This window comes from Panthera onca, chromosome D1 (assembly GCF_046562875.1).
Source record: "Panthera onca isolate mPanOnc1 chromosome D1, mPanOnc1 haplotype 2, whole genome shotgun sequence".
NCBI lineage: Eukaryota > Metazoa > Chordata > Mammalia > Carnivora > Felidae > Panthera > Panthera onca.
This window is the reverse complement of record NC_138348.1, coordinates 98,603,652-98,618,659: the sequence shown is the minus strand read 5'-3', so window position 1 is coordinate 98,618,659 and position 15,008 is coordinate 98,603,652. Positions and strand designations below refer to the sequence as shown.

Here is a 15,008-nt window from a genome sequence, read left to right as displayed (position 1 = left end):
CAAAGTCCCACCCGCCTTCCACCCCCGCCGAAGCTGTTAGTTGCCGGGCAACCCAGCGGGGCACTTAACCACTGAAGGGACTGAGAGTGCCCTCACGTCTTGAATTCAACCTGGTACTTGACTTTCCTTAGTCCTGGAACACTGCATTGTGCCAAGCTCCCAAACCTAAGAGGTGGAGCTGGAAGGTGGAATTGGAAAGAGCTAAGGAAGCAGGAGGCTGAGCCCCACACGTGGTTTCCTGTGGGCCCGAGGAACTGCCAGTCAGGTTTCTTCCTCTAGGTTACCGTGCCTTTTCCTTGGCACCTGTTTCCTTGCAGATAACGGTTCCCCCGTTTCTTCCCTTTCATTCACCAGCAGGCTTTCAGTGGAAAATGATTTACATTCCACAGAGAGGAAATCGCCACCAGGGAGTACAAAGACAACTCAAGTATCCCCTCACTTTGTCCACTCTCAAAAATGGTGCTCACCAGGAGTCAGAGGCAGGTTGACTTTTGGGGCCAAAGATGGTCTCTCCTGTCTCTCAAAACCAGGTGTGAAATGTCCCTTCGACTTGAAGGCAGCTGTAATTAGCAAGAAAAAACTCATCTCTGTATAAAATATACTTTATATATATAAAGTAATCCCAGTAACGTACTTGATAGTATTCCACCAGATTGTAAGTACTTGTTATTCCACTGGTAGTGTTTCTCTCTCTCTCTCTCTCTCTCTCTCTCTCTCTCTCTCTGTGTGTGTGTGTGTGTGTGTGTGTGTGTGTGTGTGTATCGGTGCCTCTTAGACTGGAAACTCCCCAGAGGTGAGTGTTTTCTGTGCTAAGGGGATCCCCATGGGGCTAAGGACACACAGATATCTGTATACAAGGCATCATCACACACAATGAGTCTGGGTCTTGAAAGAGGGTCAAATCACAATAGGAGCACACAGAGCAATTAGGGGGAGGTGAGAGGATGTTGAAGAGTAGCATCTCCAAAGATTTCAGTCGGTGGCAAGGGTGGAAGGGCCTCCCAAATAGGGAAAGTGAGACTCCAGGAGCAGGTGGAAAGGAGGAGCTTGTGGGAGCCTCAGAGGAGGCAGCATTTAGTTATCTTGTTGATCAGGAGCAGGTTGAGACTCCCTGCAGGTTTGAGGGACAGTGTATCTGTTTCCTTTTTTATTAGGAGTTCAGTCCTAATAAATCTTCCTTCCCAACCTGGCAGTGGGAACATTTGACTCTTCCTTCTCCAGAGATCATTAGCCAACCCCCCACACCCCCCCCCCCCGCAACCCCCACTGGAACAGGGTTGGGGGGGGGGGGGCTTGTTCAACATCAAGACACTAGGGATTTTTCATCCAATATACATGTTTACCATCAGAAAATGGTTACTTGGGTACTTACATTATAATCTCAATATTTTTGTACCCATGATGGTAAATGCCCAGTTGATTATCAGACTAGTTAGGAGAAACAAACACAGGACTTGGCCACCCTTGAAATTTTGTGGCTTTCCTGGTTCAAGTTCAAAGCATTTGCCTGAATGCTGAAGCCGGTCCTAGAACTTACAGATAAGGTGAGTTGTCAGTAGCTTCTGCTGGTTTCTTGGGCTAAGGAGACAACATCTCAGATGCATGTCTCCTACTAGGGAGCCCTGAGCACCTCCCAGTGAGCAAGGCCAATCTATTGTTAAGTCTGATTCCCTGTCAAAGCCTGTCCCAAAAATGTTTTATAGTGCCTACCAAGTCCATGAGACAGCTTTGAATAGTCTGGGCAATGACACTTACAGGATCCAGGCTCTTTCCAGGCAGCTGAGCTACGTTTTCCTTTTCTTCCCATCTCTCCCCTATCAGTATATCAAAAGTTGTTAGCTGAAAGCAAGCCTCAAGATCTCCCATTCCATTGAGATGAAATGAGTTTTCTTTAAAAAAATTTTTTTAACGTTTATTTATTTTTGAGACAGAGAGAGACAGAGCTTGAATTAGGGAGGGTCAGAGAGAGAGGGGGAGACACAGAATCTGAAACAGGCCCCGGGCTCTGAGCTGTCAGCACAGACCCCGACGCAGGGCTTGAACCCACAGACTGCGAGATCATGACCTGAGCTGAAGTCGGACGCTTAACCAACTGAGCCACCCAGGGGCCCCAAAATGAGTTTTCAAAAGATGGAAACAGTATAGAAATTCTTAGTGTTGACATGCATAATGGAATATTTTCTGTTAGACTTTTTTAAATGATAGGGGCGCCTGGTGGCTCAGTCGGTTAAGTGGCCAACTCTTGATTTTGGCTTGGGTCATGGTCTTACAGTTCGTGAGTTCGAGCCCCACTTTGGGCTCTGCACTGGCCGTGCAGAGCCTGCCTGGGATTCTTTCTTCCCTTCATTTCATGTCTTTTCCTCACCTAATGATTAGAAACATTCTAGGGGCACCTGGCTGGCTCAAGCCGAAGAGCATGCGACTCTTATCTTGAGGGCATGAGTTTGAGCCTCATGTTGAGTGATTACTAAAAAAAATAAAAATTAAATAAAAATTAAAAATTTAATAAACTTAAAAAAAAAACACATTCTAGGAATCTTTCATTATTTTTGGTGTCCAGTGATGATGCATGCATGGGCAGGACGACAGCAAGGTTAGTCCATTACCAACCATCCCCCCATCATTTCTTACAGTGAATTCCCAGCATCCCAGGCTACCCCACCACCTCCTCTGGCTCAGGAACCCTGTTGCTGACCTGCCAGATTCTGCCTAACTCTGCAGCCCTGCACTTTAGAAGGCATTGTTTATTCCCAGATACTCCTTCTTTGGACTACTGACTGGATTTGGGAGGGAGATTAATACCTACCCTGTTACCCTGTGTGCTGAACACTTTGCCATATGTACATGGAGAAGGGCCTCTTGGGGAATGGGGCTTCCTTTTAATTCTGTTGCAAGAGTTTCCTTCCTCTCCCTCCAGAAGGAAATGACAAGCTCCTGTCCCATACGGATGGAATCTACTCCCTTAAATCCAGGAAAAGGGATCGATCCTGAGGCCAGAGTGTACCTATAGCATCATTTTGTATGTGTGTGCACTTGTTGGGGTATCACATATTTGGATGGCATCACATGTTTTGGCTGAATCTATTGATAGTCCAGTGCTACGCTGCCAGCTCCCTTCTCATTACCACCTCTTCTACACGTGCTCCATGGGCAAGAGCTGTTACTATGGAAATATATTATTTTTAAAAACAGAAGCAGCCCCAAGCTTGGGAAATATCTCCAGAACAAACCCACGCGAGCAAGGAGGTTAATACGGTGTTCCTGGGTCCTAGGTGCTAGGAGAAGGGAGGTGGTGGTGGTGGAGGGAGATTAATATTCCATGTTCTATTCTCAGACTCTACTAGGTTCAAGTGCTTTCTGGTCGGCGTCTCCTGGACCTCCGCCAGGCACTTCTATGTAGGAGGGATGCTCTGCACCTATTTACTCACCCAGGGCCTAGCTCAGGCCAAGAAATGGGAACCAAAGAAGCTGCTGCGCCTAGGGGTGTTGGGAGAAGGAGCCGACGCCATCCACGGAGGTCATGTCCTTAACCCCACATGCGTCCAAACTATAGAAATCTAAGTGCGTAAGGGAAATCAGAGGAGATACCTCAAGTGAGCGAAGTTGCTCTTGCTGTGAGCTCGGGGGGAAAGGGAGTACCCCTTTTTCAGTATGGGGCGGGGTGGTCAAAGATCCCGCCTATTTTCAACCCCGGAACCTCCTCCCCTCGGCGTAGTCCTCCCGCCCTCCTCTAAGCGCTTGGGCGCCGGGCTCGCCAAGCCCCGCCCAGCGCGGGTGCGGCTCCTTTAAGGGCGGGTGGGGGCGGGGCGCCGGCCGTGTTGTCAATGTCGGCTTTGCGCACGCAGCCCTTCCGGAGCCGGTGCCGGTCCGCGAGCCCCCACGTCTCTGCAGAAGAGTCCCCGCCCGGGTCCAGAAGGGCCCACGCCGTGGGAGGAGTCGGGCGCTGGCAGGCGACTAACCCAGGTCGGACTGCCGGACCAACTGAGGAGGGACCCGGATCACGCAGAGAGGGACCCCGGCGCTGCGAGCCCCCAGGACTCCTCTCATCGATCTGTGGCATCCACTAGTTCCGGACACCCATCCCCGCAGAGCCCCCAAGCCCGCGCGCTCAGCCCCGGGGGAGCCCGCCCCCGCCCCGCGGCCCGCCCGGGCCATGCTCCCCCGGGGCAGCGGCTGAGCCCGTGCCGGGGCCCGGACCGGAGCCCGTGCGGAGCATGGATCCGGGCTGGGGGCAGCAGGACGTGGGCTGGGCGGCCCTGCTGATCCTCTTCGCCGCCTCGCTGCTCACGGTCTTTGGCTGGCTGCTACAGTATGCCCGGGGCTTGTGGCTGGCACGGGCCCGCGGGGGCCGGGGGCCGGGACCCGCCTTAGCTGCCGAGCCCGCGGGCTCCCTTCGGGAGCTGGGCGTGTGGCGCTCGCTGCTGCGGCTGCGGCCGACTCGGGCTGGTGCCCCCGAGGAGCCAGGCGTCCGGGGCCTCCTGGCGTCGCTCTTCGCCTTCAAGTCTTTCCGAGAGAACTGGCAACGGGCTTGGGTGCGAGCGCTGAACGAGCAGGCCTGCAGGGACGGGGTGAGTTGGACAGGAGCACCTAGGTGGTTCCCTCAGCCTTTCCTTCCAGGGCGGGGAGGGAGGGACTGCTCTTGCCTGGAGGGCCAGATGGGGGTGGGGATCAACTGGAGAACCCTACGGCTTCTCTTCCCCTCTGGGATCACAGAAAAGGGTGCAGGTGAGGCTGGAGGTTGCAGAAATCTAGCTATGTCCCAGATCCTCTATTCTGTGGTCAAGGTACTCTCTGGCTGCAAACCCAAGCACAAGTTGCTGTTTTCATAGCAACGCTAATCCCTGGGCCCGAGGGCACTTCCGTGTAGCCTGCGTGCTGGTTGTGTCGGGGAGCAAGGATAGAAGGGAAACAGGTGCACCTGCAGAAGAAATTTGCCGGGTCCTCATGCCACCACACCCAGTTAACATTTCATGCCCCAAATCCCTGGTTTGATCAGGCAGATAGATCCCCCAAGGAGCCTGAAATATACACCGCCCCCCCCAGGCCCTTAGTAATTTCACTGATACAGTCTAACACACCCTTCTTTTTGCTGACCTGCAGTGTATATATTGAGGAAAAGGTGTTAAGGTGGAGAGCAGATTGACAGTCCATGCCCCTCTCAGTAGATGAGTCTGGAACTGCCTCTTGAGGGTCAGTCACAAACCAGCCCAGCCTACTTCCTCCCATTGCACCATGGGCATCTGGTCTCCCAGGAAGTAGGGCAGGAAGCGTGGTCATAAGACTGAGGTGGGGTGGGAGGTAGAGGCCTCCGTGTCATGGGGCCCTCTCCCATCCCGGCCCAGTATTCTGTCTTCACTCTCACAGCCCATCAGCCCCCTACCCAGAAGGTTCTCCATTTCCAGCTCCCACTAGGGCTTTGCTCCACTAGCTCCCCAGATGCCTGGAAACAAAAGTGGCCACGTAAGAAGTTGCTCAGTCTCCTCTGTCCAGCTAGCCAGCAGAAAGCCAGATGGCATCTGTTAAGTCTACATCTTGAACTCATGCCTCCACCCACTTCTCCCTGTACCTTGTCCCTTGGTCAGGAGAGACTCCCCAGGACAGCTGACTCAGCTGGACATTGGCCTCCCTTGCAGGGGGTGGGGAGATTGGGGTTCCGAGCATCCATCTCCCCATCTCCCTGGGCCTGGCCTTCAAACAAGCCAGCTACAGGCGCAGAGAAGTTGGTGTTCTCTGGTGTGCCAGGCACACGGGCCCTGTGGCTCTGTTTCCTCCCATCCCAAGACCCGAGGAAGGGCTGCCAGCTCAGTGGGTGCCCCTTCCTCAAGTTCTCCTTCCCATCCTGCTTTCTGGATGGGACTGCAGTAGGCTGTTTCCACTGCTGTGTAAGAATCAGGAAGCTCTTTCAAGACCCAAGCTAAGCAGCTTTCTGCTGCCTAATACCACCCTGCTGTCTGCCTTGGGGAATTAGCCAGGCCTCTGGAAGCTTGAGCTCTCTGAGCTTGCTTTTCTTGCCAGTGCCTCTGGTAAAGTTCCCCACGCCCATGTGGAGCTAGTCCTCAACCCCAAGAATATAGATAGGGTCATACTCTTGAGCCTCTGCATCCTGTGTATGTAGACGTAGGCTTAGCCTCATTTCTCCAGCTCTTATCTTGAATAAGTGGCCCTATTGCTTTTACCTTTAGCTCAGCCGAGTCACTCTCTCCCTCATTATACGTAGGTAGCAACGAACACCTTTATTATTTTTTTTTTTCCGGTGCGCACCTTTCTTTGGGGGTAGGTTGAGGGTTGAAGAGAAAGGTGGGAGGAGAAGAGGGAGGCTCCTAGTATTCCAGGAGGAATCTAGGGTCTTCAGCTCAAGGTGATCTGGTCTTTGAGGTGGTCTAGCTCCTCCATCCTTCCCAGCAACTGTAGGCCCCAGAGAGGTGTGGTTCAAGGGGAACACTCCCTGTCCTAAAACCCTGAGCCAAGAAGGGGCCAGAAGCCAGCCTGCAGCTGAGGACTCCGCAGTGTCAGGACCCAGCCAGCAACCCAGCAGGCCAGCCCTGTGGGGGGCAGCTCCAGAGACCTGACCCTGTGTCCACATTACTTACTCCCTCAGAGTTCCATCCAAATCGCCTTTGAGGAGGTGCCCCAACTCCCACCCAGAGCCAGCATTAGTCATGTGACCTGCGTAGACCAATCAGAGCGCACCATGGTAAGGGGCTGCCGGGCACTGGGGGGCTGGTCCCAAGAGTTCCCTTTAGTCTGAGGGTTCTTGGCCTGAAGTCTGTGAATGCCTTAGGAATGCAAGGATTGGCTTCAGGAGGTCTGAGAATCCCATTAAAGTTGCATGCGAAATGTAGCACATGTGTGTGTATATCTGCATTTTTCTGGAGAGAGGAGTCTTTGACTTTAATTCTTCTATGGGCTTGTGACCCCAGAAGGGTGAAGTCCCAAGGAAAACCCAGTGGGGAGGGCTCTCTAAAGGGCAGCGCAAAGCAAGGTTGGGCACCTCCCTCCATGCCTGACCCTCCTGGCCTCTGTGCTTCGCTTGTCTCAGGTGCTGCATTGCCAGCTCTCTGCTGAGGAGGTGATGTTCCCAGTCTCCGTGACCCAGCAGTCCCCCGCTGCCGTCTCCATGGAGACCTACCACGTCACTCTGACACTGCCACCAACACAGGTGGAAGGGGATGTGGGAAACTGAGTTGGGCAGGGGGCGGTTCAAGGCCTCAGCCTTTCAGTTTGGTTCCTTCTGGGACAGAATTTGGGAAGGGAGGGTCCTGGTAGGAGTAGGAGTAGTTGGAGGTGTGAGGCAAGTCAACCCAGCCCCTTTGTCCCTCCTCTGCAGTTGGAAGTCAGCCTGGAGGAAATCCCTGATGAGGGGCTGCTTGTGTCCTGGGCCTTCACTGATCGTCCAGATCTCAGCCTGACGGTGCTTCCCAAGCTGCAGGCCAGGGAGGTAAGGGGGCAGGGCTCGGCGGAAGAGGCAGAGCAAGGAGGGGGTGCAGAGCTGGGGGCCCCACCTCTTTATTCTCCTTTTCTCCCTACAGAGAGGCGAGGAGGAAGTAGAGCTCTCCACCATTGAGGAATTGATTGAGGATGCCATTGTCAGCACTCAGCCAGCCATGATGGTCAACCTCAGGGCTTGCTCTGCCCCTGGAGGCCTGGTTAGTAGGCACTCAAAGCAAATAGTCTGTATGCATATCGTCCCCAGGGGTGCTATGTCGGGATCCTCGTTCGTTTTCCCTCCTTCTGCTCTTAGGTACCCAGTGAGAAGCCACCCACGGTGCCCCAGGCACAGCCAGCCATCTCCAGACCTATCCGGTTATTCCTACGGCAGCTTCGAGCATCTCACCTGGGAGGTGATTTGGAAGGTGAGAGCTAGAAGCAGCTGGGGGCCTGCCAGGGCTATGGGTGCAGGTGCCGCCTGCCCTTCTTCCACGGGTGTAGTTTCATCATTCCTCAGTGGCCTCCCATCTTTGAGCATCTTCTCATTTCTCGTTCCTCCCAGGCACTGGGGAGCTATGCTGTGTAGCTGAGCTCGACAACCCTGCACAACAGAAGTGGACCAAGCCCACAAGTGCCGGTCCCGACGTGGAGTGGACTGACGACCTGGCACTGTAAGGAGTGACTCCTCCAACCCCACCCCTGCTCCTACGGGCAGACTGAAGATCAGACCCTTCCAGCATAGCCTTAGCACGAATCAGCTCTGCTTTCACTGAACTTTGGTGTGAGCCCCCATTGTATGCCAGGCCCTGGCCTAGGTCCTGCGGATACAGACGTGACCAAGATACACCCCCACCCCTGAGTCGATTACAGGCTCCAGGCAGACACAGATGTATGTAAAGACGATGGTATAAGGGCTCCAGTCAAGATTTACACAGAATGCCGTGGGCGTGCTTAGGTGTGGGGAGATTAATTCCCATGGGGAATAAAGATCAGAGTAGGCTTCGTGGAGAAGGTGGCATTTAAACCGCACCTTAGAGCAAGAAGAGGGTTTCAACAGAGTGTGAGAGAGAAGTGTTTTTGGCAGAGGAAACAGCTTGAGCAAAGGGAAGGGGGTGGTTTGATATGGAGAGACAGGGAGGGCAAATGGGGCAGGATCAGGGAGGATCTGAATGCCTAGCATACTATTCACTGAGCAGAGTTCTGTCCCGTTCTCTTGGGAAGAGTATTTGTTCTTGTGTTTAATTGTTTTAAGATTTTTAAACATTAATTTTAGTTTTTTAAATTTACATCCAAATTAGTTAGCATATATACTTTTTTAAGATTTACTTTTTTAAAATTTTATTTATTTAACTACTCTCTACACCCAAAGTGGGGTTCGAACTCATGACCCCGAGATCAGGAGTCACATGCTCTTCTGACTGAGCCAGCCAGGCACCCTGGGAAGAGACGGTAATTTGGAGGGCAGGCTCCATTGGAGCCCTTATTCCACGGGCCTGTGGCCTGTGATCAGTTCAAGGGTGGATTCAGTTTACTAATCTTCCCCTTCCCTGCCCCACCTCCTCTTGGCCACAGGGATCTGGGCCCCCAGAGTCGGGAGCTGACCCTCAAAGTGCTGAGGAACAGCAGCTCTGGAGACAGTGAGTATGGGGCAAGAAGGAACCCCTCTGGATGGGTGCTCAGTGGGGCCCGGTCGTGGGCCCAGCTCACAGTGCTCCCCCTTTCCCCAGCTGAACTCTTGGGCCAGGTCACGCTGCCTGTGGGCTCCCCTTCCAGACCGCTGTCCCGAAGACAGGTATGCCCGCTCACCCTAGGGCCGGGGAAAGCCCTGGGACCAGCGGCCACCATCGCAGTGGAGGTGAGAAGCTGAGCCTGGGGAGAAGACGGGAGGACACTGGGGAAGCGCAGTTTTTGAGGTGCTGCCTCTTTGCTCTTCTACCCCTCGGCAGCTTCAGTATGAGGAGGGCTCCCCCCGGAACCTAGGTACACCTGCTCCCTCCACTCCACGCCCCAGCATCACTCCCACCAAGAAGATCGAGCTGGACCGGACCATCATGCCTGATGGCACCATCGTGACCACAGTCACCACCGTCCAGTCCCGGCCTCGTGTAGAAGGGAAACTAGGTAAAGAGAAGGGAGCCCAGCTTGAGCCAGGGGTCCCTGGCTGCAGACCCATGCAGGACAGGGAAGGGCAAGGGAAGACCTAATTCCAGCTCCTCCTGCTTTCCAGCCACATCTTCCTCATCATCTTTCTCTCTCAAGCCTTCTCTTCCATCCCTCCTTTTCCCCACTGTTCCTATCCTGCTTTATCGCTGGGTCGGCCAGGCCCTCCTCTACGAGACTCTTGTACTTCGCTCTCTTGCCGTCCCTTCCCCCCTGGCCCCGGTTGCCTACTTGCGCCTCCTTCTACCCTCGACCTCCTAGCATCCTTGGGATCCTCCAACAAACCCAGTGGCCTCTGTGGTACTTCTCCCACTCCCAGGGGCCCTCCAGGACATTTCTCCCAGCTCCAGAGGTCTCTTGGGGTTCCCCCCACCCCCAGGGGACCGCTGTGTCATCTCTGTGCACTCTGCATTTTCAAGGTGTCTCCCCATACCCTCAGTGGGTCCCATGCCATTTCCCCACACTCCCCTTGCTTCCCGTGCTGTCTTTTTGCCCCCATGGCATCTTATTAATCACCCATGTGATTAATTGTCCCTTAGTCACCCCCGCCCTCTGAGTCAGCCAAAGCGTGCATCTCAATAAAGACAGTAGGGGGTGGGGGCCACTTTAAGGCACCTCCCGGCTCACTGACCCTCCCCCACCCACCAGACTCCCCCTCCCGCTCCCCGTCCAAGGTGGAGGTGACCGAGAAGACTACGACTGTGCTGAGTGAGAGCAGCGGCCCCAGCAGTGCCTCCCACAGCAGCAGCCGTGAGTGGGGGATCGGAAAGTATGCGTGGCGGTTGGCACGGGAGCCCCAGAGTCAGAAACCATTTTGGGTGGGGCACAGGAGTCCAAGTCCAAGAAGGAGCCACGGAGGAGTCATGTTACCAATCCTCTGTACCCCCAGCAGGGGAGAGCCACCTTTCCAACGGCTTGGACCCTGTAGCAGAGACAGCGATTCGCCAGCTGACGGAGCCCAGCGGGCGGGCAGCCAAAAAGACACCCACCAAGCGTAGCACTCTCATCATCTCTGGCGTTTCCAAGGTAACAGGGCTCTGAGGAGAGGAGCTGGGATAGGGAGAAAGCCCTAACGGGTCAGTCCTGCCCATTAAAATGTGTCCCTCCTGCCAGGTGCCCATCGCTCAGGACGAGTTGGCACTGTCTCTGGGCTATGCGGCATCCCTGGAGGCCTCAATGCAGGATGATGCAGGAACCAGTGGAGGTCCCTCCTCACCTCCCCCAGACCCACCGGCCATGTCTCCAGGACCCCTAGATCCCCTCTCCAGCCCCACGAGCGTCCAGGAAGCAGATGAGACAACACGTTCGGACATTTCTGAGAGGCCATCTGTGGATGATGTTGAGTCAGAAACAGGGTCTACTGGCGCCCTGGAGACCCGCAGCCTCAAGGATCACAAAGGTGGGGAAATATTGGCATGTCCTCTCCACTTCTTTTTTTTTTTTTTTATTTAAAAAAAATTGTTTATTTTTGAGAGGGAGAGAGAGAGAAACAGAGAGAGGGAGCAGGGGAGGGGCAGAGAGAGAGGGAGACAGAGGATCCAAAACAGGCTCTGCCCTGACAGCAGAGAGCCCAATGTGGGGCTTGAACCCACGAACCTCGAGATCATGACCTGAGCCAAAGTTGGACGCTTAACCGGCTGAGCCACTTAGCCACCCCTTTAAATTTTTTTTAGTGTTTATTTATCCCCCTCCCCTTTTATGCCCAGTATCGTGACCTGGGTCCTACTGGACACTTACGGGAATGGGATTCTCAACCCAGTTTGCCTTCTCCTTCCTCCCCTAAGGGATGGCTACATTTCCCAGCCTGTTTCAACCAAGCCAGCGTAGAGAAGGGGCACTTACTGCCTTGGGTCCTGGCCTGGATCTGACAGGCACAGGTGACTGGGAGCGATGCCAAAGCATTTCCCTTTACCTCTGTTCTTCTTTCTTCCTGGGTCTAAGCACACCCGTTCTTTCCTTTCTTCTTTTTTTTTCTCTCCCCCCCGCCCCCGCCGACTTCCATTCTGTACTCGCTTTCCTCTGAGTATAAGGAACCCTACGCCCAGTCAAACCTAGAAGTGTCCTTCTAGCAGTGACACAGCCCGTGGATAGTCGTGGTGCTTTTCTAACTTCTAAGGATGAGAGGCTTTGCCCCCAAACATCTTTATCCCTCTGCCAACGAGTCCGTCCACCACACATGTATTTTAACTATGATGTAAGCCTGCATCACTTCTTGGGATAATGAGATTCCTAAGTCCAAAGCCCGCTGTGTAAACACTTGTCTCATTATACTGGTCCCAAATTTACCTCCTTGAAGTTTTCCAGATGCAGCTTTCCTGCTCGCGTCCTGGAATTTGGCCACCCACCTATCCTTTCATGATTCTTATGGGCTTTTAGAAATGCCCTCTGCTCCGTCTTTTCTTTCCAGAGTAAAGAGGTCCATTTGTCAGTCTGTCCTTACAGGGAAGCAGCCCTGTGACATTCCTCCTCAGCGGCAATAGTTAGACTTGCCCGCAGAATCCCATGAGCGCCACCATTTTTTCCTCAGGAAAGATAAGAGGCATTGTTTTGTCTCTACTTTCTTTCCTAAGGAAGCCTGGCTTCTAGGCGAAGGAAAGGTTCTGTTCTGTATCTTTGACCCCTCCGTGCTTGGTCCTTTCTCTGCTCCCCACCTCACCCCACGCCTGTCATACCCCTCTGTCTGCCTCAGCCTCCCCTCTTCCCCCACAGTGAGCTTCCTGCGCAGTGGCACGAAGCTTATCTTCCGCCGGAGGCCTCGACAGAAGGAAGCTGGTCTGAGCCAATCACACGACGACCTCTCCAACACGACGGCCACACCCAGTGTCCGAAAGAAGGCTGGCAGCTTTTCTCGCCGCCTTATCAAGCGCTTTTCCTTCAAATCCAAACCCAAGGCCAATGGCAACCCCAGCCCCCAGCTCTGAGGGCCCTCCTCACCTTTTGAGCGAGGAGAGGGCAGGAGTCCTCTCAGCCCACCCTCCACATCCTCTTCCATTCCCCTTCCTGGATTCCCAACAGCCTGGGCCAGGGAAGCCCTCTGGGTTCCAGGAAGCCCTGTCCACCCTGGGCTGTGGGGCCAGTTGGAAGGGTACTTACAACGGGAAGCATGAGAGAGGCAGGCACCTGCTGCTGAGAACACAGAAAAGGGAGTGGGTGGCTGGGAGCAAGAGGAGGGCTCTGCCCCTGCACTTGTGGGCATTCCTCGGAACCGGTTGTGCTGTCGACATTGGCCCCTCAGAGGACTCCCAGGGTGCTCAGCTCCTCAGCTGGTCCTTCCTCCCCTATTTATTCTCTTTTCTATTTATATGTGTGGTCCAGGACCCTCAGTGCACAGACGAGAGAGGGCATCTCTCCCAGGTGACCCTTCTTTCCTGTCCCAGGAAGGTAGGCAATTCCCTTTGGGACAGGACTCCCATGTCTCCCTCAGGTCCCCACTCTGACCAGCACCAGTGTCTGCCTCTGAGGACATTGGCAGCTCACAGAAAGCCGGGCCGGTGCCCGGGCTGGGGGGCAGGTACTCCCCACCTCCCTGCCTCCCCTCCTGCTCCTCGTCCCTCCCTCCCTTTATTACCGTTTTTGTACTTGATGCCTTCTCTGTGAGCAGTGGCTCTGTTGGAAGGAGGGAGCCCAGAGCTGGGTGGGAGCCTTCCCCAGAGCGATGGCTCCAGGGGCTTTACTAAAGACTGATGATGATGGAGCGAGAGCAGGGCTGCACCCTCCGCGTGTTGGGAGATGATGATGTCCATTGCTGTGTGATGGCTTGGAATTTAATTTATTAAATTAAAGTCAAATTGGAGTTTATAAACTGGACCACTGGTTATCCTTTGAAAGGTGAGTGGGCAGCGAGGCTGTGGGATGGGTGGGGTGAGAGGGTCAGAGACGGGGGCCCAGACGGTGAGGTGGAGTAGGCGACCCACGTGTTGGGGCTGCTAAGAAGTTCCCGTGGGGAAGAAGGGACCTAGAGAGGATGAGGATGTGGAGGGTGGGCTGAGAGGACCTAGAGAGGTTGAGGGAACGGGCCTTTGAGGGATGATACTGTAGCAAAAGAAGTCCATCAGAGAAGAAAAAAATCAATTAGGACAGGCATCTTCACTCCCCTTTCTTGAATAGGCTGTTGCTTCCCTGATAGAACAGAATCCTAGGCAGGGACTCTGGCTCTAGAACTGCCTAGATTTGAATCTCAGCTGCTGTAATTACCTGCGTGACCCTGGGCAAGTTACGTTACCGCAGAATGCCTCAGTTTTTTCATCTGTGAAATGGGAACCGTGATAGTAGCTATGGCTTGGATGTGGCTGAGAAGCAAATGCGTCGAGCGCTCACAGTTCTGCTGGCATATGGTCGGTGCTGAATAAGTGTAACTGTTGCCTCAGAAGAGACAGATTGGGAGGGGGAAGTCTCATAAGGGTTTCATCACAATGAAAAGTCTTTCATTCCTAAGTGTGGGCAAGGTTCAGGGAGCTAGGGATACTAGCAAAATCTACACCCCTGGTCCCTGTTCTCCGGGACCTTCCACAGGACTTGACCTGGGTAAGCTGCTACAGGGTGTCAGACAGAGCCCTGGACCAGGGACAGAAAGCCTGAGTGTGCCACAGACACACCAAGTGACCTTGGGACAGACCACTTCTCCTTTCTGGAACTCCGCTTCCTCATCTCTAAAATGAGGAGTGGCCCAGATAACCATTCAGGTCACCTCCAGCCTCACCATTCTGACCTACATCACTGGGGGGTTAGGGCACATGCCTTTGGGTAGGCAGCACGGGACTGGCGATATTCCCCACGTTCCTGTCCATGCTAGTCACAGAATATGGGATATTTAGAAAGAGTGGTAGAGTATGGACATTTAGCTAATTTGTATACAGTGATCCGCTCAACTCTAGGTCATGAGAACTCAAAGAGATTTATCTAGCTATTTCGCCTGATCTAAAAAGTGCAACTCTTAGCGGTCCACACAGGAGCGACTTGCTTACCAGGATGCCAAGGTAGCCAGACACACTGATCTCGAATTTTTACAAGAAATTTTTGTCACGGGGGAGGGGGGGGGGGCGCAAGCGTTCAGATTCCCACCGCACCTGCGGATTGAGTGGATGCTAACTGGAATTTGGAATTTGTACTCAGCTTCTAGTGTTGAGCTGCCCGGAGCTCAATGGAATCCTCTATTTTATGGTAAAGAACCTGATCACATTTCAAAGATACAGGTGGTTTTACATGAACACAAAAGAAATACAAAACATCACTTGATAACTTTATTCATTTTACACCTTCAGAAGAGAGCCACAGCTCTTGAGGAGTATGAATTATGCTTTAAGTTTTTGTGTGGCAGCTCTTAAAGACCAAATCTGAGGATGTGTCTGAATTATCCGGCCAAAATTGTAGCTTGTTTTCAAGAGAAGCAGATTGAGATGGAAGTAAACTATGCTAGACAG

At 53.6% G+C, this 15,008-nt stretch overlaps 1 protein-coding gene across 2 annotated transcripts; it reads left to right on the top strand.

Moving 5' to 3' along the window:
* The first annotated feature begins 3,242 nt into the window (after positions 1–3,242).
* C2CD2L (C2CD2 like) lies at positions 3,243–13,390 on the top strand. Of its 2 annotated transcripts, none has more exons than XM_060604977.3 (14): positions 3,243–4,568; positions 6,599–6,694; positions 7,040–7,159; positions 7,328–7,438; positions 7,530–7,646; positions 7,742–7,853; positions 7,991–8,099; positions 9,001–9,065; positions 9,156–9,283; positions 9,375–9,549; positions 10,237–10,338; positions 10,478–10,614; positions 10,702–10,987; positions 12,298–13,390. In XM_060604977.3, exons 1-14 carry the CDS (start codon positions 4,215–4,217, stop codon positions 12,507–12,509), a joined length of 2,124 nt encoding a protein of 707 aa, XP_060460960.1. In that variant the 5' UTR covers positions 3,243–4,214; the 3' UTR covers positions 12,510–13,390. The 2 variants fall into 2 exon arrangements, with proteins under 2 accessions (XP_060460960.1, XP_060460962.1); XM_060604979.3 differs by having other exon boundaries at positions 3,244–4,568; positions 10,481–10,614.
* Positions 13,391–15,008: the final 1,618 nt, after the last annotated feature.